At 43.3% G+C, this 27,939-nt stretch overlaps 1 protein-coding gene across 17 annotated transcripts in view; it reads right to left on the bottom strand.

Moving 5' to 3' along the window:
* The window catches only part of NFIA (nuclear factor I A), a 348,955-nt gene that overhangs the window by 105,671 nt on the left and 215,345 nt on the right, over positions 1-27,939 (bottom strand). For 15 of the 17 annotated variants that reach the window (XM_035333978.1, XM_035333984.1, XM_035333977.1 and 12 more), the window contains exon 3: positions 9,670-9,735. The exons of the other annotated variants lie outside the window; for them this stretch is intronic. In XM_035333978.1, the coding sequence (XP_035189869.1) occupies positions 9,670-9,735 (66 nt within the window). The remainder of the gene's footprint in view (positions 1-9,669; positions 9,736-27,939) is intronic. 17 annotated transcript variants of the gene reach the window in all.

The following is a 27,939-nucleotide window of genomic DNA, read 5'->3' as shown; positions in this document are numbered from 1 at the left end:
CAGAAATGAATAACACCAAGTGCTGTAAACAACTTGCAGTGCCCTTTGTGTGCAGATCACAATAGCAGAATTAAAGGAGTATGGTTACAAGTGTGGCTTGCTCACCTCACCTTCCTCCTGCCCCCCCCCTTTTGCCACACTCGCTATGTTGCTCCTGGGAAAATATTTGTGAACCATTGCAAATAAAAAAGTCTCCTTCTCACTTTCCAAGAAACGGAGCTGGTATTTTTCCATTTCAGTCGCACTACAGCCAGGCTTCGGAGGGGATTTTATTCTCGCAGCTCTGTCAGAGTCACCCTAAACTTTCTCTCCACTTCCTATCTAGCAAATATTGCAATTAAGAAGTAGCATCTGCAATTAAAAAGTGGTATCTGAGTAGCTACAGAAGAGGCTAGGCTCTTCCTGGGAGCCTGGTCGCACAGAAATGCCCCCCTCGCGCCCCGCCCCCCCCCCCCGCCCCGCCAAAAAGAAATGATCCAGCTTGCAGCAACACAGCTTACAGCCTCACTTTTGTAGCTGTGCGTTGCTCTTCACCTGGACGTCTTTGCTAGCATAGACAATTTAAGATTAACAAAATTAAGGCTACTTGGAAACCACCTGAATAACCCATGAATCTGTAGGGTATGCACGCAGATTTTTTTGTGAGTGTACAAACCATATATGAGCACAAATGTCGGGATCCTTATGAGGGAAAATCACACTACCTTAAAACCAGGTATGATTCATCCCGGCATTGCACCGCATGCAGAAACCAGAGGAAGGTGTGAAATAATGACATGCATTTTCATAGCGAATATATGTATTTGGAAAGGCCTAGAGTCAATAGAATACCTCCTGCTTTGGTCAGGAAGTCAGAACAAAGAACACCGGAGCGAGAAAGCACGATCACTTATCGCAGCTCTCGGCGGCGGCCCCGTGCCACGCTGACATTCACGGCTGCATGAACTCAGCTGTGCCTGCAGCAGCAGGGGCCTCCGGGAGGTGCTGATGGTCCCAGCTATGATTAAGGTAAGTGTGTAGGAAGGAAGGAAGGCACACTTCGTCACCAAGTGCCAGGCTGGCCAGGGCCCTTGTTGAGCCCCGGCAGGATGCCCACCCTTGGGTGAGGATACAGCAGGCTGGATGCCCGACGCCACGCTCGGCACCTTCTGCAAATTTCAAGGAGAAAGAGCCAGCCCCGCGCTAACTCGCCAACAGCTCCAAGCACACGCTTTTAACATCCAGCGGTTTGACCACAGAGGGTAAAATTTTGGCCAGGGAGCCCTTCCGATGTCAGGAGAGCAGCCGCGAGCGGTGGATTTGGGGCTGTGATCCCTGCCTGCAGGGCTCCCGCTCGCTCCAGCAGCCGACTGGCACTGCTGCAAGGAGACGCTACCTAAATAGATGTCAAGTAATGAATACTTCGGATAAGCGACTGATTTCAGAGTGTGCTTTTATCCACAGGCCCTGTATTTATAGTTCAAGCCTTTTCAATTAATACGCACACCCTAAAAGAATTAAACTACTAATTATCACATTTTACCGTGGTTCACAGAACTTTCATCAGATCTAGTAAATGAAATCACGAGTTCAGCCGAAGAAGCTTTACTGCGCCAAATTATGTCAAGGGTATATCATGTTGATAATAAAAGATCACTTGGTTGGAAGCCTAACCTAGAAGGTTGGGGAGGCGTAAAAAGTTCACATTTTGGATCATGCTGCTCTGGTGTGGGCGTTTTATGTTTTTTTTCTTGGTTATTGTGGAAGGCAATTTTCCTGCAAGTAAGATTTTCCCTTTGTCTTACATTACAGGCATTAGGAAATTCTTACATCGAAAGACAAATAGATAGGTTTGGGGTTTTGTTTTGCTAGTTAGGCCTTGGCATCGCATGCTCTGTCTCTTCCCACTAATAAACTCCCCTCTCTACTGGACAGAAAATTAAAGCGAGGCCCACACCACAAATAAAACTTCTTCCCCTAAGTGCCCAGCTTCTTGGTGGGCAAGCGTGGAATTCAAAAGCACCCTTCAGCCTGCGGTCCGCTCAGGCGGTAGCAATTACTCCGGCCCAACGCCACTCTCAGCTGCTAATTAAATAGCAAGTCTCTCCAGAAGACAGATGAAAAAGCCGGCTGTAGTGAAAACCGGAGCTTGTTCGCAGCTCCGGCTGCCCCAGGAGGACAGGCTGAAGCCAGCCCCGGGGCAGCGCTCGGCAGTGGGACCGCGCGTAGCCGTAGCGCGAGGTGCCGGGGGCACGGTGCTGCCACTGGCACAAATCGCCTCAGCCCTGCAGAGCCGGGAGGGGAAAGGCACCGGAGCTTCCCAGGAGGGGCTCCTGGCCAGCCCGCTTCCCCGCTGCCCTCTCCATGGCCCTTGCTGTTATCTCGTGGATAAATATACGCGGAAAGGAATGGAACAGAGCAACAGAGTATAAATATATTTTGAAACGACTTAGAATAATTGCAGCTGTATTTATGCACCTTATCCACTGGAAAGGTTCATTGCTTCTTTCCTGTACACACATATGTTGAAATAAAAACATATACCCCGGCCACATTTCTATTCCTCCTTTCCTTTGCAGCATTCAGCCACTCCAGGCGTAATGAACGTTTCATGTCTTTCAAGCACTGCTTTGTCATGCTATAAGCATTCATTTCATGCTTTGAATATTTCCTGTCATACTCGCCTTGGATGAGTTTTTTTTTTTTTTTTTTTTTTTTTTTTTTTTTGTGGGAATGCTTTGCTCGCGAAGGTTAATGGTTAGCAGCAGCGAAAACTGAAGTCCTCTGTCAATACCCAAGCCTCAGACCCTGCGGGTCACTGCCGAGAAGCCTCTCCACTCGGCCCCAGCAGAGGCTTCAGCACTGACCCCGGCTGACTACCGCCTATCTCGCCCGCTTGACAGTCAACACCCTTCGCTGTTGCCATCACAGGGTCCCCTCAAGAGAGTGCCAGCTACTGATAAGCAGGCTCGAAACTGAGCCCAGCCGAGCACCCGCTGAATCCTGCAAATGGTGAAGCAGCGCCTGACAATCTGGGCCACAAAATCGCTTGACTTTGAGCGTGAATCTCAATGAAAATATGGCAATGCAGTGGAAAAACGGTGTTTTCTTTCCTGATGATTCAGATGCCTGTCCCCGAAAGTCGTGAAACTAGCTGGAAAACACAGTTGCATGCGGCAAAGTTTCAGTCCTAGACTATTACAACACTGCATTTCCAGTTGTTGCTGGAGTCCATCTCGTCTATAGACTAGATATTTCGTCTATCTGTACAGAAACACAATGAAAAGAATGCAAGCCTAAATCCCACACAAGGTGGTTTTATAACCAGGCATATCTGCTTTTGTTTCCCAGGGAAATGCCGGTGCTCAGAACCGCCTGCCCGCCCGCTGTACCTCCCCGGGGTGACGAAATACAGGTTGGGCCTAACCAGACCTCCGTCAGCTGGTGTGAGCGGTCGGAGCGAACGGCTGCCCCCGTCCAGCCTGCGGCAAGGCAGGAGAGGCCAGTCCCACAGAGGCTCCCCGGCTCGGCCAGGGCTTTCGAGCCCGGACAAAGTTCCCCACCGCTGCTCCCGGCAGGCACCGTGATCTCCAAGGGTGAAAATCCGCTCAGAATTTGGCCCTGGCATGTTACAAAGGTGCAAACAAGCTGACATCACCAGAAGCTCTGACTTCGTCGCCAGCTATGAGATTCCTTATTGAAAATGCTAAGGGCTTTTTTTTTTAAAGCTTTTTTTTTCTGAAGCAAAGTTAATTTTAGATTAGTCCCTCAGGCTGTGATAACTCTCCAGTGTTGCTCTGTAAACAAGAGAGGAGAGTCTTCCTGCATTTATAAGATTCGGATGCAAATGATCCCATGAAGGAGAGCACTAATAAAGGCTGCCATTACTGCACCACCCTGTTTGCAGCTCTAACTGGGGGAAAACTTCCTCTGCGAGGCTGAGTTACCTGCTGCAAATGAGGTGCTTCAGGGATGCAAGTCACCTGAGACCACGCACTTCGAACAGGACCAGCTTCAGCACCGTGTGCTCAGAAAACCGCTCAAGCCCCGGCCCTAACCGGGTGGAAATTTGGGGGCTGACATGGGGACAGATGACCTACAGAAATCCTGAGTTTTGCAGCACTTGAAGACAGGGAGAGCTGTGCTCCACCTGGGCTAGAGGGGATCGGGGGCGATGCACGGCCTGAGACCCGGGAATGAATGGCCTCGAAGGCAGTAAGCTCTTCCTAGCTACAAATGTGGCTGTAGAAGGAATTGGAGGTCTCTCAGCTACCATTTAACTTATAATGCAGATGAGTGGTTGGGGTAACCACAAAGAATAGTTGTGTTTTCTGCCCGTGGCAGCTTGAGAGGATGGTTTGAACAGCAACTTTGCATGGTTTTGCATGGAGTGCCCAGCCCAGGGGCTGGCCAGGCTCCACGTGCCCTGGCAGAGGCCCTCTCACGGCACAGAACCAGAACACCAGGCCTGGGGCCTGAAAGAGAGAGCACATGGAAAGGGGCTAGACTCTGAAAAGAGGTAGTTAAAGCATAGAGCTACCTCCACAAGTTGCTTTTGTGTCTTGTCAGGCTGCACGTAGCCACCTATCCCCCTCCTTCCTTGCAGCCCCAGCCACGTTAGGCCTGCCACAACCAGCTGTGCCAGGGAACCTGCCTTCCCCAGAGCTTGAGGACCAGAATTTCTTCCTTTATGCTTTTAGGCATGAAAAAGTAAGCATATACTTAAAACTTTTTTTTTTTTTTTTTTTTTTTTTTGGTAAGGTTTTATGCCCCAGTCCAGCCCTACTTAAGCGAAGAATTCATGGATGATATTTACAAGTCCAGTGTAATTACTGCGGGGCTGAAAAACGAGTTCTGTGAGTTACGGAGTTACGGTACATCATTGTTTTCCTTTTTTCTTTCTTTTTTTTTTTTTTTTTTTAATGTTACAAAGAACAATGCGCCTTTCATTTCCTGCAGTGCTGTTAAGGTACTTGCAGCTCAAAGCAGCAAGAATACATTAAAAGTAAAAAGCATTCGGTTTGGGCATTAAACATTTTTATTTTTCAGATAAATGCCTCTCCCTCTATATAATTTGTTTGAGCAATGAATTTGGCACACGTTTGTAATCAGCTGTAATAATGACTGCTGTCTCGCTCACTTGAAATGGGAGAATTTACCAACTTCTTTAAAAAGAACTCGCTAATCTACAATTAAAGTGGTGTGCTACCGACTCGAGTGATCGAATCGTGGGAACACATGCTCGAGAGCCATCAGTTGTCTGCAGAAATGACACGGCGTTCCCCGGCTCTACGCAGCACGCTTCGCCCCTACCTTCACGCCGCAGTCAGCGATCCTCCAGTGCTACCACATCAAGCACACACCTCGCCCGATGGAGGGCTGGCAGCACTATCACGGCCCTGCACCACCGTTATTAACCAGGTTGTGCTCTGCCTTTCTCCGGAGTTAAACTCCTGCCGGAGCAGAGCAGGATTTGGCTTTTAATACTCGGTGAATTTCCGAAAGCTAGCATCACAACCATCCCCACTTTGCAGACAAAAAGACTGAGAAGTTTTCCTGCAAAAGTTTAAAATAATCCCATTTACAAAAAGAAAACCTATCCGATAGCCGTTTCCATGACTGAAAGAAAGAATAAAAGCCCTAGAGAGAGTCCACGGCAGTGCTGAGCCTGGAATTCAGTTGTTGCTGATCCCCAGGCACGCAGTCCCTTCACTACATCATCAGCCTAGCCATTTTGTCACCCTCAGTTCACTGAAAACTAGTTTGTTTATAAAAATCAACACCGAACCAGTGCGTTTAACAAGCTCTTAAAATCAATAATCTTTTTTTTTTTCTTTTTTCTTTTTTTTTTTTGATTGGGTGAGTTGCAAAATCGCTTTGCGGTGCCAACTGAAATGAAGCTTTTACATACCATTAGGCAACTACAAAAGTGGGGAATTTTCCACGCGGGTGTTCCACCCAGCTGGTCAGAAAAAAAAAACACTCATTTGAGCAAAATATCAGGACATCTGAACACGCTCCTGCCTTTCAAATGAAGTTGCTTGCTTCTTTCAACATCCCTCCTGCAAATTTCCTCACCCACCTAACAAACAGGCATGTTCTGGGTTTTCTTCCTCTCCCTGAGAAGCTCTTCCCCGTGGTAAAGGAGTGGGGGACAGCAGCACCATGCACACTGTTTGCTTACAGGTTATCTCTCTCCACGTTTCCAGGACAAGATATCTGGACCGTGGACCAAGCAAGCACGAATAAGCCTCGTCTTGCCTGCATGCTTGCTTTTCATGACCATCATGCTGGATTCTCTCTCTCTCTTTTGAAAAAATAAAATTCTTACTATCTCTGTAAATTCTTGCAGTAGAGGTCAGGTAAGTGCCTGAAAATGATTCTGGCTTAATGAAGGCTGAAGTACAGCTTAGAGTTTGTGTTAGAGCCACCACTGAGAGCAGATGTCACCATCTTCTCTCTTCGAGATGATTCTGCTCCATAAAATGCAACTCTAAAGCCCACTGGAAAAGAGGGGTGGCTCTAAAAAATAAAAGCTTTTTTTCCCATGAACTTCACTTTAATGAAGGTTAGACATACAGGTTTTTCTAAATAACACATACAAATTAAAATGATAAATTAAAATCTGTAGTAGGAGGCCTTCTTTTTCAGGGCTGTACAGTTGACCCTTTTGAACCTACATTACTCAAGGTATGCAAAATATATGTGTATAATAAATAGCTCTAGAATTTATGGAGTGGAACAGAAAGGATATTAACAGGCAAGTAGAGAGGCTGTATAACCCTCACAAGGCCTTTAAAGATTTATTTTTTTAAAATGAAGGAATGCATGCATGTAAAAGGTAGTACTCAATCGATATGCTTCTTTGTGCCTTACAGAAACACATGCAGAGTGATTCCAAACCTGCCCTCAATCTGGTCATTCTGCTGTTAGCATCAGTGGGAATGAGCTTATTCATAATGCTATTTTTCTTTGATTAAAAAATAAAAAAATAATAAAAAAAATCCTCCCTGTGTGGGCTCATTCCCACTCTCAGTAAAATCAATTACGAGACTCCCATCGACTCCAGAGGGAGTTGGATCAGGCCCTGTGGAAGTGGGTCTACAGCAAGTGTAGAACAACGCAGTTAATATGATTTATTGTGTCCGTTTCTGTGCGTGCAGTTTTTCATTTTCTAAAGCCTGCAGTTTTGCTTTCATCCTCACGTTCAGTAGATAAGAGCTGCAGATCTGTGTTGATCTACAGGCTGGGTACACTGCAAGCTGGGGGCTGTGTGTGCTGAGAATGAGCTCAGCGTCTGCCCAGGGGGAGCAGCCCCTTTAGGGCCAACAGCCCGCGTTAGATGCATTTGTAAAGAAAATCTCCCACACAGGCACTGCAAAAGGTGCGTAATTAGTTAGGAGGATTCTGCTGTGGTGGGAAAAAATACCCTTTAGTAAAAATGAGAAAAAGAAAAATCTTTTTCCTGTTTATTAAAAAAAAAAAGTACCTTTAACAGGTCACCAGCGAAGTTCCAAGAATTCACTAAAAGCTTGTTTTACAAGGAAGACTCAGGCACCAAATCAGAGATATTTCATTTCACTAGGCTTTTACAGATTTTACATTATTAAACACTGACACTGCTGCTTTTTGTGGTGGTTGTTGAGTAACGAGCTTCCTTAAGACTGAGAAACTGCAGGGTAAGAAGAACTGTGGTTTAATAGCTGTGAAAGAATATTATCTAAACATGAAATAATAACATGCTTGGTGCCTAATACATTCTAAATTAAAATATGATTTAATAAACATAGGCAACATATTCCACACACACACACAAAAATCCAAGAATTGGCAGAACAAAAATCACAGTTTAGTCAGTTCTTCTCTTAACCTCGCAATCCTTTGGCTACAAATTAGAATTTCTGTGAACAGGATTGATAAGAGAAATTAGGCACTGTCTTTCAAAAACAACAAAAATGTTTTAAGATGGTATACTTAGAGATGAGCAGTACGAAACCCATCAAAACATGAAACCTTTCAGATTTCAGTGGGAGGAAAATACAGGAATCCCCCAAAGCCAAAATCTTACCAGCCCAGCGGGCCCTGTGCCCTATAATATACACTCATGTTTTTAAGTGTTCATGTACCTGAACCTCTTCTTCTGTGAATTCTGTCTGCCACTTAAACCCCGATCCAAATGCAGCCCCGAGCTGAACACAGCCCTCAACCTCATTTCAGCTCGCAGCTTGGCCGGTTACTAATCAAGTCCTCAAAACACCCGCTCCCCACTCACACAGCTGTAGGGATGCTCTGGGAAGATTTGAGGCAAAAGCAGAGAGTTGCTCCGTGAAAGGGCGGTCACATCTCTATTATTACAGATCAAATAGTTCTACAATAGGTGGATTTGAATGTCCCCAGAAATGGTGACAGGTTTCAGAGACTCAAATCGTTCACCAAAGTTCTTCTTTTCTGAGTATAAGCAGTACACAGCAGTACACTGGATATCCTTTCTACAGGTAAGTCTTTAAAAGAAAATAAATCTCTTTATAAACAAAAAGTCAAGAAAAACTATGAATAATAGTTGCTTAGCTCAGTTTCACTTTGGGAGACGTTACTTCTAACTCCTAACTAGAAGTAGTAAATAAAACCTCAGTTGCCCATAGGCGAACAGAACCTGTTGAGTTCTACCTTACTTAAACATAAAAGGAACAAGAAGCTGTTCCCTCACACACGTGCCTACCCTTTCACATACATTCCCTACGTAAATTTGCTATTATCATTTTTTTAATGTTCTTTTACAACGGAAGCCATCGATTCAGTAGAAGCTATTGCTTCTAATTTAAAGCTGTCCCCATTCAGAGAATATTAGTGTTCCCCAAATTCACAGCCCCACTGCTACCTCCAAATAAGATCGAGCGCCTACAACCTGAAGCACTACTAACTGCAAACACACAGAGAAAACGGCGCAACAAGCGATCCTCGAGCCTCCCTGTGCTGCTTACCCCTGGTATCTACAGCCTTTAAAGCACACTCATAAATAATACAGACGATGCTGGTGGCACCTGTATCATTCCTGCAGTGGGTACCTGCCCGAGCAGCTGGTATGTTCATAGGTGTTCAATCCTGCCCTGAACCTGTAACGTTTGGAGTGTTGCTGCTCAGTTTTGCTTAGCAGGTTTCTGCAGCAGAGAATGGGTCTGCGGAAACATATTTCAAAGCAACCATTTTGTTTCATGGGACTGTCTGAGATCCTACACTCTAAAATGATGGCTGGCCACGTACCGAAAGTTAGGTACTTCAGTGTGTCATGTGAGAGCATCAATAAACAAAATGAAGTTAAAAGCACATAGATAAAAATGAAAGCGATGAAGTACACACCCCTAGGGGGTCATGACTCACGGCCCAGGGACTGAAAGCCTTTGCTACGGAGGAGTAAGGATAAGGGTTGCATACAGCAGGCTCTTTAATGGCATCTCCCTAATTAAAATGATTTTTAAAGGAAAAAATGTCTTTCTCCAGGACTGGAGAAACGAATGCTACTTAGATTAGTGAAAAAGCAGCATTTGAACTATGAGGAGAGTACACAACCTATCTGCACCTATCCCATGTCAATTATTCTGAATAGTCCTTTTATGTTAGACATAGGAAAAATTCTTAATAAATATGGGCTGTTTTAATATCCCAAAGCAGGAGCAGCAGGTAAGAACTTACCATTTTCTGGCTGGTCCTTAATATCAGCTTCACTTGGCTGGCTGGGACTTTCAGATTGACTTGAATCTGAAAAACATAAAATACAGCCAAAAATTACAGGGTCTGCTGTGGAAAATAGATCAGAGGCGCCAGACTTCCTCAAAAGGCTGAGAGTACAAACTAAGGACAAGAATGTTGCACCAGGACATGATAATGCAAAAGTCCCGTGCCTAGGTAAGATTTTTGCTAGAAAAAAAAAAGGGAATCTTGTTTACGGCACTACACAGAGTGCTTGGTGTGTGTGTTTGCATAAATTAAGCTTTGAGAATCCTTCTTTTTAGAGAAGGCATATTTAAACTACTCTCCTACATGTTTTTTATAATGCAGCCTCTATGTTGTATACAAGCCAGAGCCTTAATCCAACACATAGTAAAGTCTCAAAACAGATTTTGAAGCTTGCATATAAAGGTAACTAAGCAACACTACAAAGTCGTGGAGATTGTTGTCTACACAGTTCTGAAACAAAATCTGCAAAACTGATAGAAGAGATGATTTTTGCCATACTTTCGCAGCGGTTACGGTGCTCCAAGACCACTGAAATGCACGGCATTGCCCTGATTTGCAGTGCTATAAACGAGATCAGACACTCGACAAACTGCTTTAGAACTTGGACAAATAATGGGTCCTACAAAACTCCCAGCTCCAACGAACACAATGTATTTGCCTGCAATAATAAAATGGCCTATAAAAGGATGTGTGTAAATAGGAATGTTTTGCTTTTTATTTTTACACATTATTAACTCTACGTGAAGACGATTGCTCTTCACTTTGAAAATTATTCTTAGCAGAAGCTTTAGTCAAATGCTGCTTTCCTTCTTAATTATTTCTAACACTAAGAACTGAAAAAAATGATGCCTATGGGAGAAAAAAATATATAAATAAAAAAAATTATATATAAAACCAGCAAATTCAAATTACTGCTTTTGCAATTCATAAAAATAGAAAAAAAAAGTTTTTTGTTTTTTTTTTTTTTTCCTCCAGAAATTGTTTTGTAATTTATTGAGCCCATAAAGCCCATAAAAAAAGTTTTTTTTTTTTTTTTTTTTTTTTTTTTTTTTTTTTTTACACAGAAACAAACCTTAGGAAACGAAACCACTTGCTACGGCATCAAAAACACCTCCATTCGTGGCGAACCTATTTTCTGACTTCACCTTGACTTTGCAGAGTTTAGAATTAGCTGTCTGAAATTTGACCACATTTCAGTGAGAAGTCAATGCAAGATCAAAAGGTCATGACACTTAACTGTGATTAAATTGAAAATCTTACTTCTATTGCAACAGAGTGATAACACCACCCCTTCTTTTTCTTTGAGGTATTAATAGCGCTGGAAGAAGCAGTACTACTAGTGACCTTGGGTCAAGCAATGCTAATTTATTGCTTTAAAAAGGTTCCTTGCTTTTAAGCAAATGAAGATTTTAATTACCACAGAGCACTATAAAGAAAATGCCTATTTTAAATATTCAATTTTTTTTTTTTTTTTTTTACCTGCTGACGGTATGCATTAGGTATCATTCAGAAGCTTAGAGGGCAATCTTGTATAAATTAAAAACTACATGTAAAAAAATGTGCTCGCAAAACAAATTTTGATAAATTTCAGAATATAAATATTCAGAATAGTTAGCAAAAAAAAAAGCTTAAATCCTGATACTTCTATTTAAAATAAATGAAGTTCTGCTAAAAATTTGTATGTTTCCCCATGTGCCCAGAGCCTGCTTCCTCTCTTTTATATTTATAATTTTTAATAATTTCTACAATGAAATTCGATGAAATAATTTACTTCTGCAAATTGGTTTAAATACTCATTTTCGGGACTATCTTTAACGAAGCTGAAATCAGTGACAGCAGGTAGGCTACCGGGTGAGAGGCACACTGCTGTTATATTCTGGACACTGGATTTTGGCAGGAAGTTTCACGTTTCCGATGGCACAAAGGTAGCCACAAAGGTAACGTATCAGAAATGTAAAATATTGAGTTAACATTCAAAACCCACATCCGACGTATTTCATTGTACAGGACATGCACGAGGCTTTCGCTTACTCTCCAGGATTTTGTTTGCCTTCGAGAAGCCCCAGCTCAGTCAGCGTTTGGGCTTTATGCTCCAAGTAGGGCTACAATCCCACAACAACCAATGTGATTTGAAAAAAAAGTTGCTGCACAAATATGGGACTCAAAGCCTGTTTTCCTCCCGAAACGGTACCGAAGCCGGTGAAGCAGCACGAGGGACGAGGGCGCGGTGGCACACGCCGGAGCCGGGCTCGGAGCTGACGCTCTCCAGCCCCCTGCCTGGCACCTTCGCCCAGCAAAGCTCAGCAGCCCGTGAGCAGCGCGCACGTCGGGAACTGCTCCTGGGTTTTGAGACACAAAGTACTTTTGTTTGCACTCGGGGCTGCTTTTCCAACACCAGGGCTAGGCGCAAAAGAGAGGCTCTACTGACCATAGGGCATTTGTTTGCACACTGAATCTTAACTTTCTTCTTTTATTACCCCGGCTACTGTGATACATTTTGCTAAATTCTGTTTTCCTGCAGCCCACCCCTTCTGCTGAAATTAAATGCTGATTTCCAAAAAATAAAAAATAAAAAAAATAAAAAAGGACAACAAAAGCTTCCAGCAGTATTCTTCGCAAAGAGGCATGGGGCAATAAAAAGCAGGAGGAGGCAGAATTAAAAACAATATACGCTGCGGCAGAGAGCACGGAAGGCTACCGAAAATGTGCACTGGGCAAGCGTACGCTCGGCATTGTTATGCAAGGTGGCATCTTGTGGAAACCCCAGATAAGAAGACTGAGTTAAGGCACTTAGCCAAAATGTTTATATGCAGAATTTTGCTTCCCTGATTTTATTCAGATGCCGCAGATGATCCGGTACATATAAATGTGCCGCCACATGGTTAAGGGATTGGCAAAATCAGAGCCGTTGTATTTTACAGTCTTGCCTAGGACGAGAGAGTCTTGCTCACCCTCCCCAGCTCGCTCTCTGCTTTTTCAGCAGTTGGCAGTAACTCCTGTCGGGGCTTTTTTGTTGTTTTGCACATGGAAACTTTAAAATTCCAGTTTTCTGAATGTTTATTCTTTTGCGGGCTGGGATACAACAGGAGGGGGAAAGTGTGTCCTGCTGAGTCAGTTAGCCAAACAGGTGACCGGAGGAATAAATTAATTTTTGCCCATACATAATTGATATAAATGGAAGATCGTTTTCATAAGCATTTGCATTAAATCAATAAAATCACTTACTATAGAGCAGTTTAACAATTCATTTGATTTTCTCTTTTCTATATATTTGATAGCCACTCTGCAAAACAGTATACACTTTATGCCTATTTTCTTTAGCAACAACACCGCCAGTTAAATTCTACCACCTGCAATAATTAGAGCCATTGGAAAACATACAAAACAAAATATACAGTAGATGCGAGCCCCTCTTGAATCCATGGCCCCCTGCGGCAACGAGTTTCATTGGTGCCTTAAGCTAAGGCTGGTAGGAAGCCAAAGAATCTGTATATTACAATAAAGTGCATGTTATTAAGGGGAGGATTTAAATGATTTCAGATGGAGTTGGAAATATTATAGTGAGGAACCACTATTAAGATTGCTGATTTAAAAAAAAATAAAAATAAAATCACCCAGGAATCTAGTTTTATATTTAAGGAAGCTTAACCTTGAATAGCACAATGGGTTTTATTTGGGGGCTTTTTTAGTTAAAGAAAAGTTAGTGGTTGGGATTTTTAACCCTCAGCTCGCTGGAGTTAGCAGGAGTACGGACACTTGAGCCCAGGTCACCGGCCAGGAGAAGCTCGAGCAGACCTGGCACCAGCAGCAACCGTGGGGAAGCAATGAAAATAATGTCAAGGAGATTTTACTCTCTAGTTCCAAGGATCAAGTGCGATTAAGGGGTAAAGAAAAAAAAAAAAAAAAAAAAAGGAAAACAACAAAAACACGCTAGTTTTCCTGGAGGAGCACTCTCTGTCTGTATTTTCCGTTCCTCTCTGCCTGCCCTAGTGCGATCAAGGCGGTGGTGCCCGAGCCCCATGTCTGCACGGCCTCCAGCTGCAGGCGGGCAGGGGCCTTCAGCCCCAGCCGAAGCTTGGGACTTTTCAGGACGTAATTTTCATTTTCGGCTGCAGCAGGAGTGGGTTACAGCCCGGCTGCGCGACGGCTGCGTGGAGGCAAGGCTCGCTGCTCTGGAAGGGAGCGCTCCATTGTTTGGAGAGAATAAAACATTCCCAGGAAAGTCTGGCCCGTGGACAGGACCAATGTCAACAGACTGACAATGTTGTTCTTTTTCGTAGACCACGACACAGACGGTGAAGAGCTGTTACACTCCTCTGCAAAAAAAAAACCACAAAACCCTGCGCCGAGCGTCATGGCACTTCCCAGTGTTAAACTACTCCTTGGCTACGCGACTTGGGAAAAAACGGGACGTTTTCTTGGACACTCACACTTCCTCGACACGCCACACTTTGCAGACTCCAGCCTCGGGTGGCAGTCTGGGGCCAGCCTCATCGCCTGCCGGACAAAGCGCCTCGCCGGCTGTCGGATTATTGCGACCCACGAAGAGGCAGCCCCAAGCGAAGCCGAGCCCTCGCCAGCAGAAGGGCACGCGGGCGATGGCCACGTCGTGCCGAAACAACCGGCCGGCGGTGCCGCTGCCCGTGCCGAGCCTGCTCTGCGGCCAAGGAGAGCGGGCTCCTTGTCCGATTCTGCCAGCCCCGCACCTCCTCGGCGCACCGGGGAAGTGCACAAGTTAAATTTTCCATTCATATCATGTTTTAGGGGGGGGGAAATACCGTATAATAAACTGACATATTTTATTCAAGTTTCAGAGTCCTATTTGTAATAAAATATTTATATGGCTGGGTTGTGTTCATGCAATAAATTTTTCATCTATAATTTTGGGCATGGATTCTACCAAAGATTTATATATGTTTAAAAAAATCTAAATCATGCTCCTTTATACACAACCTTGCGTGGTGAGCTTAAGGGATTTACAAACAGAAACCAGCAACAGGACTGAGGCTTTTTACACTCACTTTCCCTTCATTACACGTTATAACATAAACACATATGCATTGCTCCATATATGCTACAATTATTATTTATGGCTATTTTGGTGGCTACTACTATTTCATTTAAGGAAGGCCTGGGTCTCTGTTTAACGCTAGCCATCGCTTTCAAGTCAACTTTTATAGGGAGTTCAAAGTGCTTCATTATCATCCACCTCACCGTCACACGTACATATATATCCGTACCAGATTTCCAGTTTTCTTTTATACCCCCCAATACAGTACGCCACAGCCCCTCAGCTGACGAAGACGGGTTCTGCAGTGGTAAAATCCCCGCCATGCCAGCCTGGTTTTTTATCAGGCAAGGACTCTTAATTCCTGTACACTGGGAAAGAGATTATCTTTGATAATGGAAATGTAAATCAAAGCTTGCTGTTGTTTATTCCAGACAGACATTTGTGTGTTAAGTCTGTTTATCAGGCAACACTTTGTCTAAGCCAGGAAGTAGTCAGCCTTTGTAACAAGATGTATGCAAATGATTTTCCCATGAGCCCTTGCCACAAAACTTTTGTGGCAAAAAAACTCCTTGTTACTTCACCAGTAAGACGCTACTAAGCTACCCCGTAAGTAGACTAGCAACAAAACAGCTAGCTAGACTATGCTGATGAGTTTGAATGAGACCAAAACATGTGCCCACAGTCTGTTGCTCTTTATTGTGAGCAGACTTTGTGTATTACATCTGTTTATCAGGCAACACTCTGTCTGCCGGGGCGGCTTTGTAACAAGGTGCATGCAAACAAAGATCTCCCCAACTCCAGGGCTAACTTCTCAGGACGCGAAAATTTCGGGTTACCTCCCTCGTCATCGGCAAGAAGAAAAAGACACAACTTAACCAGAAGGGTACGAGACCCTAGAGCTGTATCAAAATGGTTTCATTTTAAATCAACTTTCTTTGTTCTCACTAGCCCATAAATGATTTACTGCTATCGTGTGATAGCCTAGAATGCAGGGAATCTGTGTATTCCCATATTTGTTCCTTGATATTACAAACAAGTATTTGATTCACTTCTAAATGTTTGTTTTTAAAACAGTTTACAGCCTTTGATTCCTGCTTACTGATTCATTTCTGGAACATTTTCTATTTATTCCTTTGCAGTAGCAAACGTTAATTTTGACTTAATTCAAATTGTCATCAAAGGCTTCCTTAAGAAATCCCACAGCACAGATTTTATTTGTTATAATAAAATATTCTTAAAGTAAACATCATGCGACTGTGTTTTTTTAATTCCAAGAGATACAAAAATCCGTTACCCAGAGGATTCAAATTGGTTCAGCCCTTTTTCCTAGACAAAATAAACACTTTAGGACTTTACTTGTTTGTATTCTCCTCAGTGGTGCTGTATGCATCACCAGCTAAAAACAAAGAAACTTTTAGCTGCTCAGACAAAATGCAGAAGCTCCCCAAACAACGAAGCGGGGGGGTGGGGAGGCATTCAGAAAGTCTGACAGTCCATTCAATATAGGGATGATGGCCATAATGCATCCAGGGTCCCCTTGCTAATTAAATATGCATTGGCACAGTTTTGATCGATGCAAGCCATGGATCAGATGACACACCTGCAAAATCTTGAGCCCAGAGCTCCCAGGAAAAGGAAAATACAGGCTGTCTCCTTATCTTTGTTTTCAAAGGCTCTCAATTTCTGTGCTTAGATATCTAATTTAATTCTCTCACCCCTCAGCAAACTGGATTAGGAAAGTCAATACTGCCATTGTGCATCGACAGGAACACACAGCTTTCCTTTTATTCAATTTAGCCATGACCTTTAGACAAAGATAATGACAACTGTCTAAAAGTAAGGTAAGGCCTTAAGGAAGACCCTGAAGAGGGGCCCCTCTCGCGTTCCGCGCTTCCTCGGCCCCAGAGGAGCCCACCAGCTCTGGAGAAAACCCCACATGCAACGTTCCTCCCCGCCGGCAGTGACTGGGGGCCGTTGGAGCGGCCCCCCGGCCACCACGGGCCTTGGCCCACCCGTGAAGCCGGCGGCCGGGCCCTGGTGAGCGAACGTCCCCGGGGGAAGCACACGTGCCAGGAGCGAGGCCGCACCGTCCCGACCCTCCGCGGGTGGTGGGATGGAAGGGCCTGGTGAGGGCCGTGCGCGGCCCCCGTTCCAGGCTCTGGTGCTCGGGAGGAACCGAAGCCCTAGAGCGAGAGCCGGGGTGGAGGATCGCATGCACCCGTTCTCCTGGAGCTGATCTACAGCCAACGGCACCGCTCTCGATAGGTCTCGCGTCAGTATTTTCACCAGCTTTCCTCCATTAGATAGCATCTTTCTAATACGTCTGTGGGGAAAGGAGCGGGAGCGTGCTGTAGGCTCACGGACCGCCATCAGACAGTAATCCGCGTTGGTATCTGCAGATACAGGCCCTACCTGAGCCGGTGGTTTAGGCTGATGGAAATTCATATTCATTGAGCAGCCCAGCTCCGCAAAATGTTAGCTTCCATGCTGTACAACGTTCAATTCTGCAGTACTTTTTTAGCTGCATTTAAAAATACACTTGGCATTTCTAGCTGTGGACCAATATTTTTCTCATGTCTTTTTATACAGATTTGGAGGGAAAGATATTTGTAATGGAAAAAAAATATGTGCAAAGTTGGATTGCTAAGTTTCTGTAATCTTGGGAAATGAAAAAAAAAAAAAAAAAAAAAAAGAAAAAAGCAGCCTATATAAGAGCTACAAGGAACCATATGGATCAACAAGAGCTGCCCTCATATCCCTAGGAAATATAAATTAACCTACATTTCATCATCATAAACCCCAAAATAAAAAATCTAATTAGAGTCTCTACCCTCAGATTCAGTTCTACAAAATTTGCCTATCCCCCTCACAAAATGATTTACAGTACTTACATCCATTTCTTCAGAGTGATTTAAATTTATTGAATCATTTCAATTTTTAGAGAGCTTCCATTTGGATCTGTATGGGTTTCTAGACATATGCAGTGCTCAGTTATTTAAAATTAATTGCAGTACAATAATTTTAAATTGCTTCACACTATACGAATCTCAAGTGCTTTGAAATATTTGAACCATTCTATTTAGGAGCCATCAAACTTCCGAGCACATGCATCGAAGAGTTGTTTTAAAAGCCGAAGGGCCGTACTGATGATCCCAAAGTGCAGGTGAGCACGGCTCTGGGCATGCGCAGCGCACGCAGAACTAAATTTATAGAACAATTCAACGAATTTTGCCCGAATGTCAATCTTTAATTAACAAAAACGGATTCTGTAATAATTGCAAACCAATAAAAAATTTCTAAAACTAGAAAAGCACCGTTATAAAATAATGGTATACATTAAAACTATTATTACTTCTAATGCGTATTTATAGAACATCCTTTTATCCTGGAAATTAAAACATCTTATTAACATTAAACTAAGCTTTACAATACCTCTGTGGGAAAGGTGAGCATTACTGTGCCCGCTTTACGAAGGGATGAAGGAGGCACATAGAGGTTAAGTGATTTGCCTTCAGAAGCACAGTTACCAAAAGGAGTAAAAAGCCAGGAGCCGAGCAATCAAGCCGCCGCTGCTGATAATAAAGTATCATTCCCACCGATACAGCCATTACAATGGCAACGGCAACGCTGGCTTAGAAAGCCTTCAACTACATTATCTAGAAAATTACTTGCTAGAGTGAATCCAAAGTCACCTAGAAGGGATATTTCCAGTCACTCTCAGGTTATCTTTCTCTTGCATTTTTTTTTCTCTGGGTATTTTGAGGAATAAGAAATTGTTTCTGCACTTCTCTCTGGAGTAGATTCTAACTCAATAACAACAGCAATAGTTAAGGTGGCTAAATTGCAGTTTTTGTAATGCTTTACATCATGTACAAAGGCAAGTGAAGATGAAACTGAGTGATGAGCAGATCTGGTCGCTTTGGTAAAAGTCTCCAGGTCTGCTTTTGTGCAATTTTACACTGGTGAGTAAACTAACATTAGCAAAGCAGGATTATGTCCACCATATGGTGAGACTCCATTGGCTGTAGTACAGTCACCCAATTAATCTTCTGGGGGGGGCGCCCCCGGGGGCACCCTCTTGCTATTTATTTATTGTGACAAACTCATCCTTATGGGACCCGAGGCAGGGAGCTGCGTATTCCCAGGCTATTCTCTGCAGTGCCCATCCTCATCCTTTATCCTCGCTGCCCGGGCAGTAGCGCGGTGTGGTGCCTCTCCCCGGGCCACGGCGCACACTGCTGCAAGGTCACGACCAAGGAGGCTCTCCAGATTTTCTGTAGCAGGCAGGAATAAAGAATTGCCCAAACCTGCCCTCCATCAAAGGGCCAAATAAAAGTACTCCTGACAATGAGCGGAGCCTTCTGAACCTGCTTTCCGAGGCTCGCCTTTTCAACATCACACTAATAAACTAGCAGTTTCTGGAGCCCATCAGAGCCTTCACATATTTCAGCCTGTGCCTCTTGCTAAGTTCTCTCCACTGCCGGAGTCGTCCAAGACTTCATCAGCCAGCAAAAACAAAGAAAAACCCTCACCAAATAAACACACTGGGCAAAACCTCCTCCTCCGTCAACCTCTCCCTCTCCTCGTTCTCCTAAAGGACAGGTGTAGCGTTTTCCTACTCTTAACCATAAAATCCAAGTAGGAAGCCATAGATTCCTACTCAGACAGAATAAATACTTAAAAAGAGCTAACTCCTGGAGAAGTGGGCCCATTTTTTCTATTAGGGATTATTCTGTTTCATGCAAGGAAAAATAATGTTGATAATAAAAATATGTGTGATTATTTAAGTAATAATGAAAGGGTGAACTAATATTTCATGGAGTTTTTGTCAATAACATGAATACCAAGTTCAGAAGGGGCAATCTGAACAGAGGTCATGCATTTATTTTTTATTATGGATCTACACTAGCTGCTCCTTTTTCATAACTCTCTTTCATTTTGATGTACCTGACACCTTTCCTCTTGGCTCCCATTTCAGTCCCTGCTAAGTACATATTTGGTTATAGTGGCCAATTTTTATTTTTTATTGTTTTATATTTTTTTCTGGCAGATGTCTTTGCCTTGTTCTGTGCACTCTGAGGAGTTCAACGTGGCATGTGAAAAATTTCCATTTCAGGTTTTCTTAAGCTTTATGCAAAATTAAACTGCTGGCAAAAAATACATCCATATATATAAAATTATACAGCAGAAAAAACTGCTTGATAGCTCACTTCCCTCCCTACCTTCCTTCCCTCCCTCCCTACCTTGCCCTCTCTTGCCTTGTTTCTGAAAATAATTGCAGAAATATTGCCATCAAGCCTTTCTCCAACTGAAAAGTCATAGGATTTTGCCCACAAAGAATTGCCACTGATTGCTGCTCCATGGATATGTTTCTACTCTCACAATATTGCAGACTGCAAAGAAGAACAGAGAATTACCATAAAAATCAGGACGTGTTTTGTTGCATCAGTATCATGTTGGCATCAACAACACAGACTCGGGCAGAAAAAAGCAGCCTTTTGGTAGGCAGCCTACTTGTTCTGTGTTTCTCCTGTATTTGTAAGCCACGCAAGTAGAAGATAAAGTTAAAACTCAGAGAGAAGTAACATCCTGCAGGCTTGGTACCACACTGAGTTACAGCAAAATCTAAGGTACAACGGCCATAAATAATGGAGAAATGGAACTGTATCTACAGCTCAAAGGACAGTGGATCATTACAAATATATGAAAGAATAGGGTATATAGATGTAAAAGGTAGGATTCCCTCCTCCACACACACACTGAAAAAGATTAAGATGGAAGTGTTGACTCTGAAAATACCACCTAAAATCCGTTTTCACTTGGTCCCAGTGCTGAAAAACTGATTTTTGAGGGAGAAAATTAAAAACAGAAAAGCCCAGAGCTCTCGGAACCTGTAACTACACTGTGTAGACAAAATTTTAATCAAACTTTTAAAGCCATGGTTATGATCCGATGAACAGACAGCTTGACTTGATTACATTTTTAAGTTTCAGTTTCTATTTCTGTTTTAAGATGAAAAAGATCATAGAGTGTCAGAAATTTGAATACTGAATAGCAAAAGCTCTTGCAGGTTTAGAAAGCATATAGAAAAGCTGGCAAAAGAAAACGCTATTCCATTGCCACCATCTGCTTTCTGGCATATTGAAGAAACTTTACTAACAGCAACATTTTCTTGCATTAGAATATCTGCTAATTAGTTTTGTTGTAATTTTTTTTTTTTTTTTTAAATTACCTTTTACACAGAAGGCAAATAGCCAGTTTTTTTGGCTGGCTACACCTTACACCATGTCTGATAACATTTTCACATTAAGTTCAGTTTACCTCACATTTTTTCTATCAAAATCCTATCTTTAGTGTAGTCAAAGCCTGCAAAAACTTTGCCTTGCTGAGACTAAAGAAAAAAACATCAAACATACGAAGTGTTAAAAATCGCTGAATAACTCAAAGGAAAAAAGATAATTTTGAAGGCGTTTTGGCTGAAATCTATTTTCCTTTGAATTGCATGAGTGTTTTAAAATGTTAAAAACACTACAGAGTGACTAATGAATGTAAAAGAATGATAAAGAATATGGGTCCAGTTATCAGTGATGTGCCTAAAACAAAATAATTTTGGACAGTCTGCCATGCAAATATTGACTAAAATGTCATAAATAATGTCTGCAACAAAGGGAATCCTGCAAAGGAATATTCTGTTGCACTTAATGCATTGTTGAGTGTGCCTTTTAGCAAGCAGTACGTTATAGAGGCTGAAAACTTCAGATGGACTAAAAAGCTAACTGTTCCCAGATAATAATATTATTAATGTTTTCTCAGAAACAAACCGTCCAAAAAAGTTAAAGGTACAACGTTACATTTGGAAAAGGGTTCACTTAGAAGCTGACCGCTCAAAAGAAATAAAGCAGTTGTCCAAAAATTAAAAATAGACCAAACATAACCACCCCATTGACTTACAACTATTTCCTCTGCCATTTTTAACAGTATTTTCATGCATTTGTTTGCTGGCAGGGCAGAGGTTGTTTGCAGGTCTTTATCATATTGTACTGAAAGAAAATGCAAAGACATCTGCTGTGGCCTGAGCTGAGATTCTGCTCTGGTAATTCTTGGGACCAGCTCTGTGCCGGTGGCCGTCTGACCACGCTGCACGTAGGGGTAGAAATAATGATGCAATCGCATGTGATTGGTAACAGCACATGGTTTTATATGAAGGCAACTATGCAGAAAGGGCTCAGAAGCTACTTTCACAATCGCAGCATTTTGGTTATTTTATTATTTATAGCATCTAGCTACGGAGCCAAATTCAGGAGTGCCACGGGAAGTTGCATTAACAACTCCGGATTACTCGCATCTCAACTAACATATTGTACCATGTGTAATCACAAACAACCCAGTCACTTTTTCTGAAACTCTTCTAAAAGAAGTTGAACTATCAGAGCTACACTGAAACCTTCCGCGTGTGTTCGAAAATTTAATTTCTGAGAAAAATTGCACAGCCAGAGATGACAAATAACAAAGATATTTTACATTTCTAAAGCATCTTTCATCCAAGATCAAAGAATTTCGTCAACATTAATCCTCAAAATACCCCTTTGAAATAGAAGTACTATTAAAGCTATTTTATCTTTATCTAACTTGATCTATTTTCTTCGTAAAATACTAGCTACTGTAGTATCTAGAGGGAGCATGGCTCGATAGGTTAAGTAACTTGACCGGAGCTACTTACTAGATCAGTGGCAGAACTGACGACGATCGTGTTCAGGAGTCAAGAATCCTAAACCCTTCCTCCTTCCGAAACTAATTGAAAACATATATATGCAAACTGGGCTCAAGGAGGACAAAAAATGCCCTCTCCTGTCATGGGATAAGGTGCCATCACAGAAAGGGAAGTATCTAGGATCAGAAGGCACGTGAAGGAGCTGAGAGGAAACGCTGCAGTACGGTGGGATAGAAAAGCCAGACAGATCCCCGTGTGAGGGCAAGAAAACGTGCAGGAACAGCATGAGCATGGTATTCGCCATTTTCCTTCTTAAAACCTTTTGGAAAGAACTCAGTTGAACTCAGTGACGCAGACGAGAAGTCTCCCCGGCGCGGAGCAGCGGCCGAGGGAAGGCCGGCCGCCCGAAGGGCTGCTGGCTGCACCGCAGGCCGCTCACAGAGGACCGGAGGGATGCGGCGCAGCGGCCGAGGACGAAGGATTTGTCCAACACAGAACTTAGGATTATTTTAAAATAAATTACAAGCTGCTCTATGACCCATAATTCGGTCTTTAGGCCGAGCTTGTTCTTTACATAACCCAACTGGAATTACGCTGGAGCTAAATTTAGCGCAGTATTTTCATAAGGCTCCTTTCCTTATCAATGCTGCGATCGGGTCTGATGTGTCTATAAATGATATTCTACTGCCTGCTTTGTAACGCGGATGAAATGTTAGCGTCTGTGTTCTGCTGCCTCAGAAAACGATGTAGGCTCTGTGAATGTGCGCGGCACCTACTTTGGATAAAAGCAGCCCTCGGTTTGAGAGGTGTGTTTTATAATCCTTTGTGGTTTTGCAGCAGAGGAGCTGTTGGACAATGAAGAAAAACATTTCAGCTCCCCTGAAAGTTTGACTGTTCCTTTTCAAACAATACAACACAAGATTTGGGACATACTGCTGACACAGCAACATCAGTGCCTCAAAGAAACTGTGGGAAATGTCAAATTTATGGTCCTATGGGTGATTGGTGGAAGGTTTCCCCCCCCCTTCAGCAAGCCTCTGTCAAAAACAGAGCCTCTAGAAAGTTTTTGGCTACGTCCCAGCAAAGCAGAAGGAAGCTGTATCCCACACTTCCCTTGGGACTTAATGAAATATACAGCCTCTGGGCTTCTTTCAATTTGGTCTTTCAGATTGCTAAACCAGTGAAAGAAGGATCCTAGCTGTCACAAACGTCACATGTTTGGGGTCACCTGCTGCTCGGGGGTTCTCATGCCAGTTGTTGACATAATAAGCACCCCTTACACTTTAATTACAATTCACAGTGTGCAAACTCTGCAATCTGCTTTAAGGCAGACAGTCTTTTAAATCAACACCAAATTCTACTACTGTTTGAGCAGAAATGGGAGGAAAAAGATGTCCAGCTGACTGAATAATTGTATTCAAATATTTGTGATCCCGAAGAAAAGTAAGCAATATCCAGTGAAAAGAGCAACTGTATTGCCTGTAACACTTCAGAAAGTGTAGTTAAAACCAGACGTGCTTCTCACAGTCACGCAGACAATGCACGTGAGACGTTTCCATTCGATGAGCTCCCACCACCGGCAGCGCTCCCCGTAGCTCCGGCGAGCACGGACCTGAGCACCCAGCTGTGTTTGTCCCCGAGCGCGAGGCGGGCAGGACACAATGCCGAACGCTGGGATCGTCTATGGGAGGGAAATTCTCAAGCCCTCTTAGTATGAATTTCAACAGGACTTGTGCAATGAAAGCCTAAATGGGAAGACGTGTTTGTTTTATTCTGGAATGCTTTATTTAGTCCGGTAGAAGAAACACTGGGTCTACTTAAAAATACTTATTATTTTGAGAAAGAGACGAGAGTCCTTCAGTTTCCTTGACCGCTACCTCTTTTTTGACTGTTGCTCCTACTCCTAATAAAGACATACCAAGAGCAGTAACTTAAATAAATTATACCATCCCGAGAGGAGTAAAGGATATACGTTAGAGAAAATCCAGTTCAGTGTTGTGGCACCTAAAAATGCCTCCAGTTAGTTATATTATTTACAATGCCTCGGTCCAACCCCTCCTTTCCCATGGAAAGAAAAAGAGCACGGGGGGACGTGCGATGGCGAGTCCTTCTGGAAGAATTTCTGCCCGCTCTCTGCTCGAAACGCTGCTGGCTCCCGGTGCCTGCAGACCCCGCTGCCCGCACGGACTGCGTTCCAGCTTCCCCGTGGCAGCACAACTTCCAGCAGCTGCGCTCCGGCTCGCTCACCCCGCGCTCCCGCAGCCGAACAAAGGAGAAGTCAATAGCGCGACACGAGGGCCCGTTCCCATTGAAACCCACAGGAGTGACTTTGGCCATGGGAGAAGGCTGCTGCTGTCTGGCTGACTTCTTAGAGAAAAAGCCCGATGGGTTTTCGCCATGTTCAGAGAGCCAAATGCTGGCAAGCCGCTGCCTCCCCCTCGGCCGAAAGGGCCGCAACCCCTCCGCCTACGTGCGGCTTGTCCTGCAGCCCTTCCCGACGCCTCGCTGCCTCCTCGCGCGCTGTACCGGCGACCTCAGATAAACTCGAAACGTTTTGAAATTATCATCAGCCTGTGAAGCGCTTCAATGAAAATCTATAAAACAAATTTATAGTGTGCATTCATATGTATTATATATACACTCAGGACAGGATTTATCATTTAGCCGACCTTTGAAGCACCGATATTTTTAGACCCAAAAAATGTGTGTTGATTGTACTTCGACCCGGACCCCTTACAATGTACCAACTCCCTGATATCTTACTATAGGAAAGATAATTGCAATGAATTTTTATATTTCAGCACATGGGAAGATAAGATTAGACAGTAGGAACATAAAAGCAAACTGCGCCACATAAAAGATAAGTTTCTGAAAGTTGCAATTTACACCAAATGTTACAGATGAAAATGTTCTAAGCTATTTATAGGGCCTCGGGCTGGTCCCATTACAGACCCTGGGAATGCTGGAAAGGACCAGCATTACCTTTTACTTAACCACTTATTCCCATAGCCTGCAAAGCCTTTGGAAAACAGAAAATATTAATGACACAAAGACTACTACTAATTCCCATCATCACCCAGGTGCCTCAGTTACCTGGCCCCAAGGCCCTACGTGCTGCATCCACCTCTCCATCCCAGAGCATTGCTGCTGCTCTTTTGGGATTGCCTGTGGTTTCCCCACCTCCTCTCTATGCCCCAATTTACATCTGCCCACTGAGTGTCAAAATGTGCATTTTGAACATGATTTTTTTCCTCTGTCTTCCCCACCACAAAGTTGCCACCAACACTAGTTTGTCCAGTGCAAGAAATGAGGAACAGCAGCAAGAGACCCATGTTTGCTTGCACACAAGGTATAAAAAAATAAAGCTAAAAAAGCAAATGAAAAAATGGGAAGCAGCCACGCCGAGTGCTGTGTGACCACTCCATCTATGCTTTATTCACAGCCACGGCCCACTGAAGGGCGCAGGTGCAGCAGCAAACATGTAACGCAGCCAAAGCCAGGCTCGCACCGCGCTGGCCGATGCCCAGCACCCTCTGCAAGCCGTCCTGCACGGGCAGCACGTGGCCTCCGCTGCTCCTGGGTGAGCTTTCGGACTCCTGCCCCACGCCACAAACACAAAGAGTGCTATTAGCACAGGGCACGGCTCCTAGGAACACGCTCAGGAGTGATTATTCCATCATAGTTTAACCATATTTTCTATTTTCTTTCTCAAACTTAACCTTCTCGAAGGACTATTTCTATGAATAGTCTCAAATTTCAGCCACTTCTGACGAAGGCCTTTACAAAAAAAAAAAAAAAAAGTGTTACTAGAAATGTCTGACAAGGGAAAAGTGATTTTTCCCTACTATACAATTACTAAAAACATATGGTGGAAAAGATTCTGTGCAAAATCGGAGTGTGGTCTGTTCTTCACAAAGAGGGAGGAAAAGTTGCAGCCCCAAACATGGGATCGGTTTAGTAAGGAGCTACGATGGAAACTGGTTTGAAAACTTAACTCTATCGGCCGGCCCAGCAAAGAGTAACTCCGTACACAATTACATGTACACTGAATCAACTCTGCTCTCAGCGTCTGTGGGTGTGAGCTGTATACAGAGTGTTTGGTGAAGCCCAATTCATGTTCAAAAGAAAATTAAACCAAAGAATGAGTTATTAAAAGGAGCCTTTGAAGCAAAAAGCAATGATGTGTGAAAGACAGAACCAGTAGAGTTTATTTAAACAAACTGCACAGAAAACAGGGAAAACAGAAATTAGGAAATTAGAAGAACAGTCATGAAGGCATGCGGCAGCCTTTTCCTGGTACTAGAACTTCTTATATCTATGAATATTTTATCCAGATTCGACTATCTTTTTCAAGTCCTTCCTATCAAAATTCCAGACATTTTCTTCAATAAAATCAGAAAAGTGATTCGGAATGTACTGGTAGAAGATATAAAATGAGCTGTGTGTGGATATTACAAAGGATCTGGGAACCTTACACCCTTTAGATCTGCTTATTTAACTATTTAGCAGCACAATTTAAAATTTGCATATGACTGGTTTGATGCCAAACCATAAGAACAAAGCAGGAAGTCTCTCTCCTCCTATGAATTTCAAACTCAGGTTTTTTTAACTTACTCCTCAATTGTGAACTGTGTTTGCCTTCTCAAATTACTATGGAGCCATGATCTGGTTAGAAAAGTATATGCAAGACTTTAAAATAGTTTGCTCTTCTGTCCCCTTCAACTTCCTATCAAAAGTAAATAATTTTTTAACATGTTCAGAAATCAGCTATTTTGTGGTTATGCCAAGAAAAGAATTTCTCTATTTAGCAAATTTAAGTCTAAAACTAAGTGTCTAAAGTTAGTGATAAAACCCAACGCCTCATTGCTCGGCAATGCCCAACAACACTCCATGGCTTAGAAGCATTTGGCCCATCTTCCTAAAGCAGTTTTCTCCCCCTGGAGAAGTTTAGGAAATAATTTCTTTGATAAAATCAATCCATCAATTCTCTTCAAAAATACAGATCCTTCCTCCAGATGGCTTGTAGCTCGAAAAGCAACCACCTCTACACCTCCTGGCGCTACAGGCTTGCTAGACGTGAGCTCACTTCTCTGCCTGGCTCTGCACTGGGCATCAGCTGGAAGCAGCTGGACTTCCCTCCGTGTCGCTTCATGCTGGTATCACTGTAGTGTTAGGGATGCACCATGCTTACCCCAGCGAGGAAGGTGGGAGTAATCATCCTGTTGCCTAACCACAGCATCTTCAGTCCTAAGTCAGCATACTATTGCTCATCTCTTGTTTGCCTATTCTCTGTGAGACTGACTTCATTACAGCAGGATAAATAAAGCAGGAATAGCAGGAGAGGGGGAAAGGTGACAGACGGAAGACAGCCAGAGAAATTAGAGAAGTTTACACAGTCGTATATATTTTGATATATTTGCCTTGAAATGCAAACTTCTGGGCAGACGCAATGGTGCAATGGCACCCCAGTTACTGCATCCAGTAATTGCTGTATCACCTATTT

This window comes from Oxyura jamaicensis, chromosome 8, assembly GCF_011077185.1.
Source record: "Oxyura jamaicensis isolate SHBP4307 breed ruddy duck chromosome 8, BPBGC_Ojam_1.0, whole genome shotgun sequence".
Taxonomy (NCBI): domain Eukaryota; kingdom Metazoa; phylum Chordata; class Aves; order Anseriformes; family Anatidae; genus Oxyura; species Oxyura jamaicensis.
Note: the sequence above shows the minus strand (reverse complement) of the source record. Positions and strands in the feature narration are given on the sequence as shown.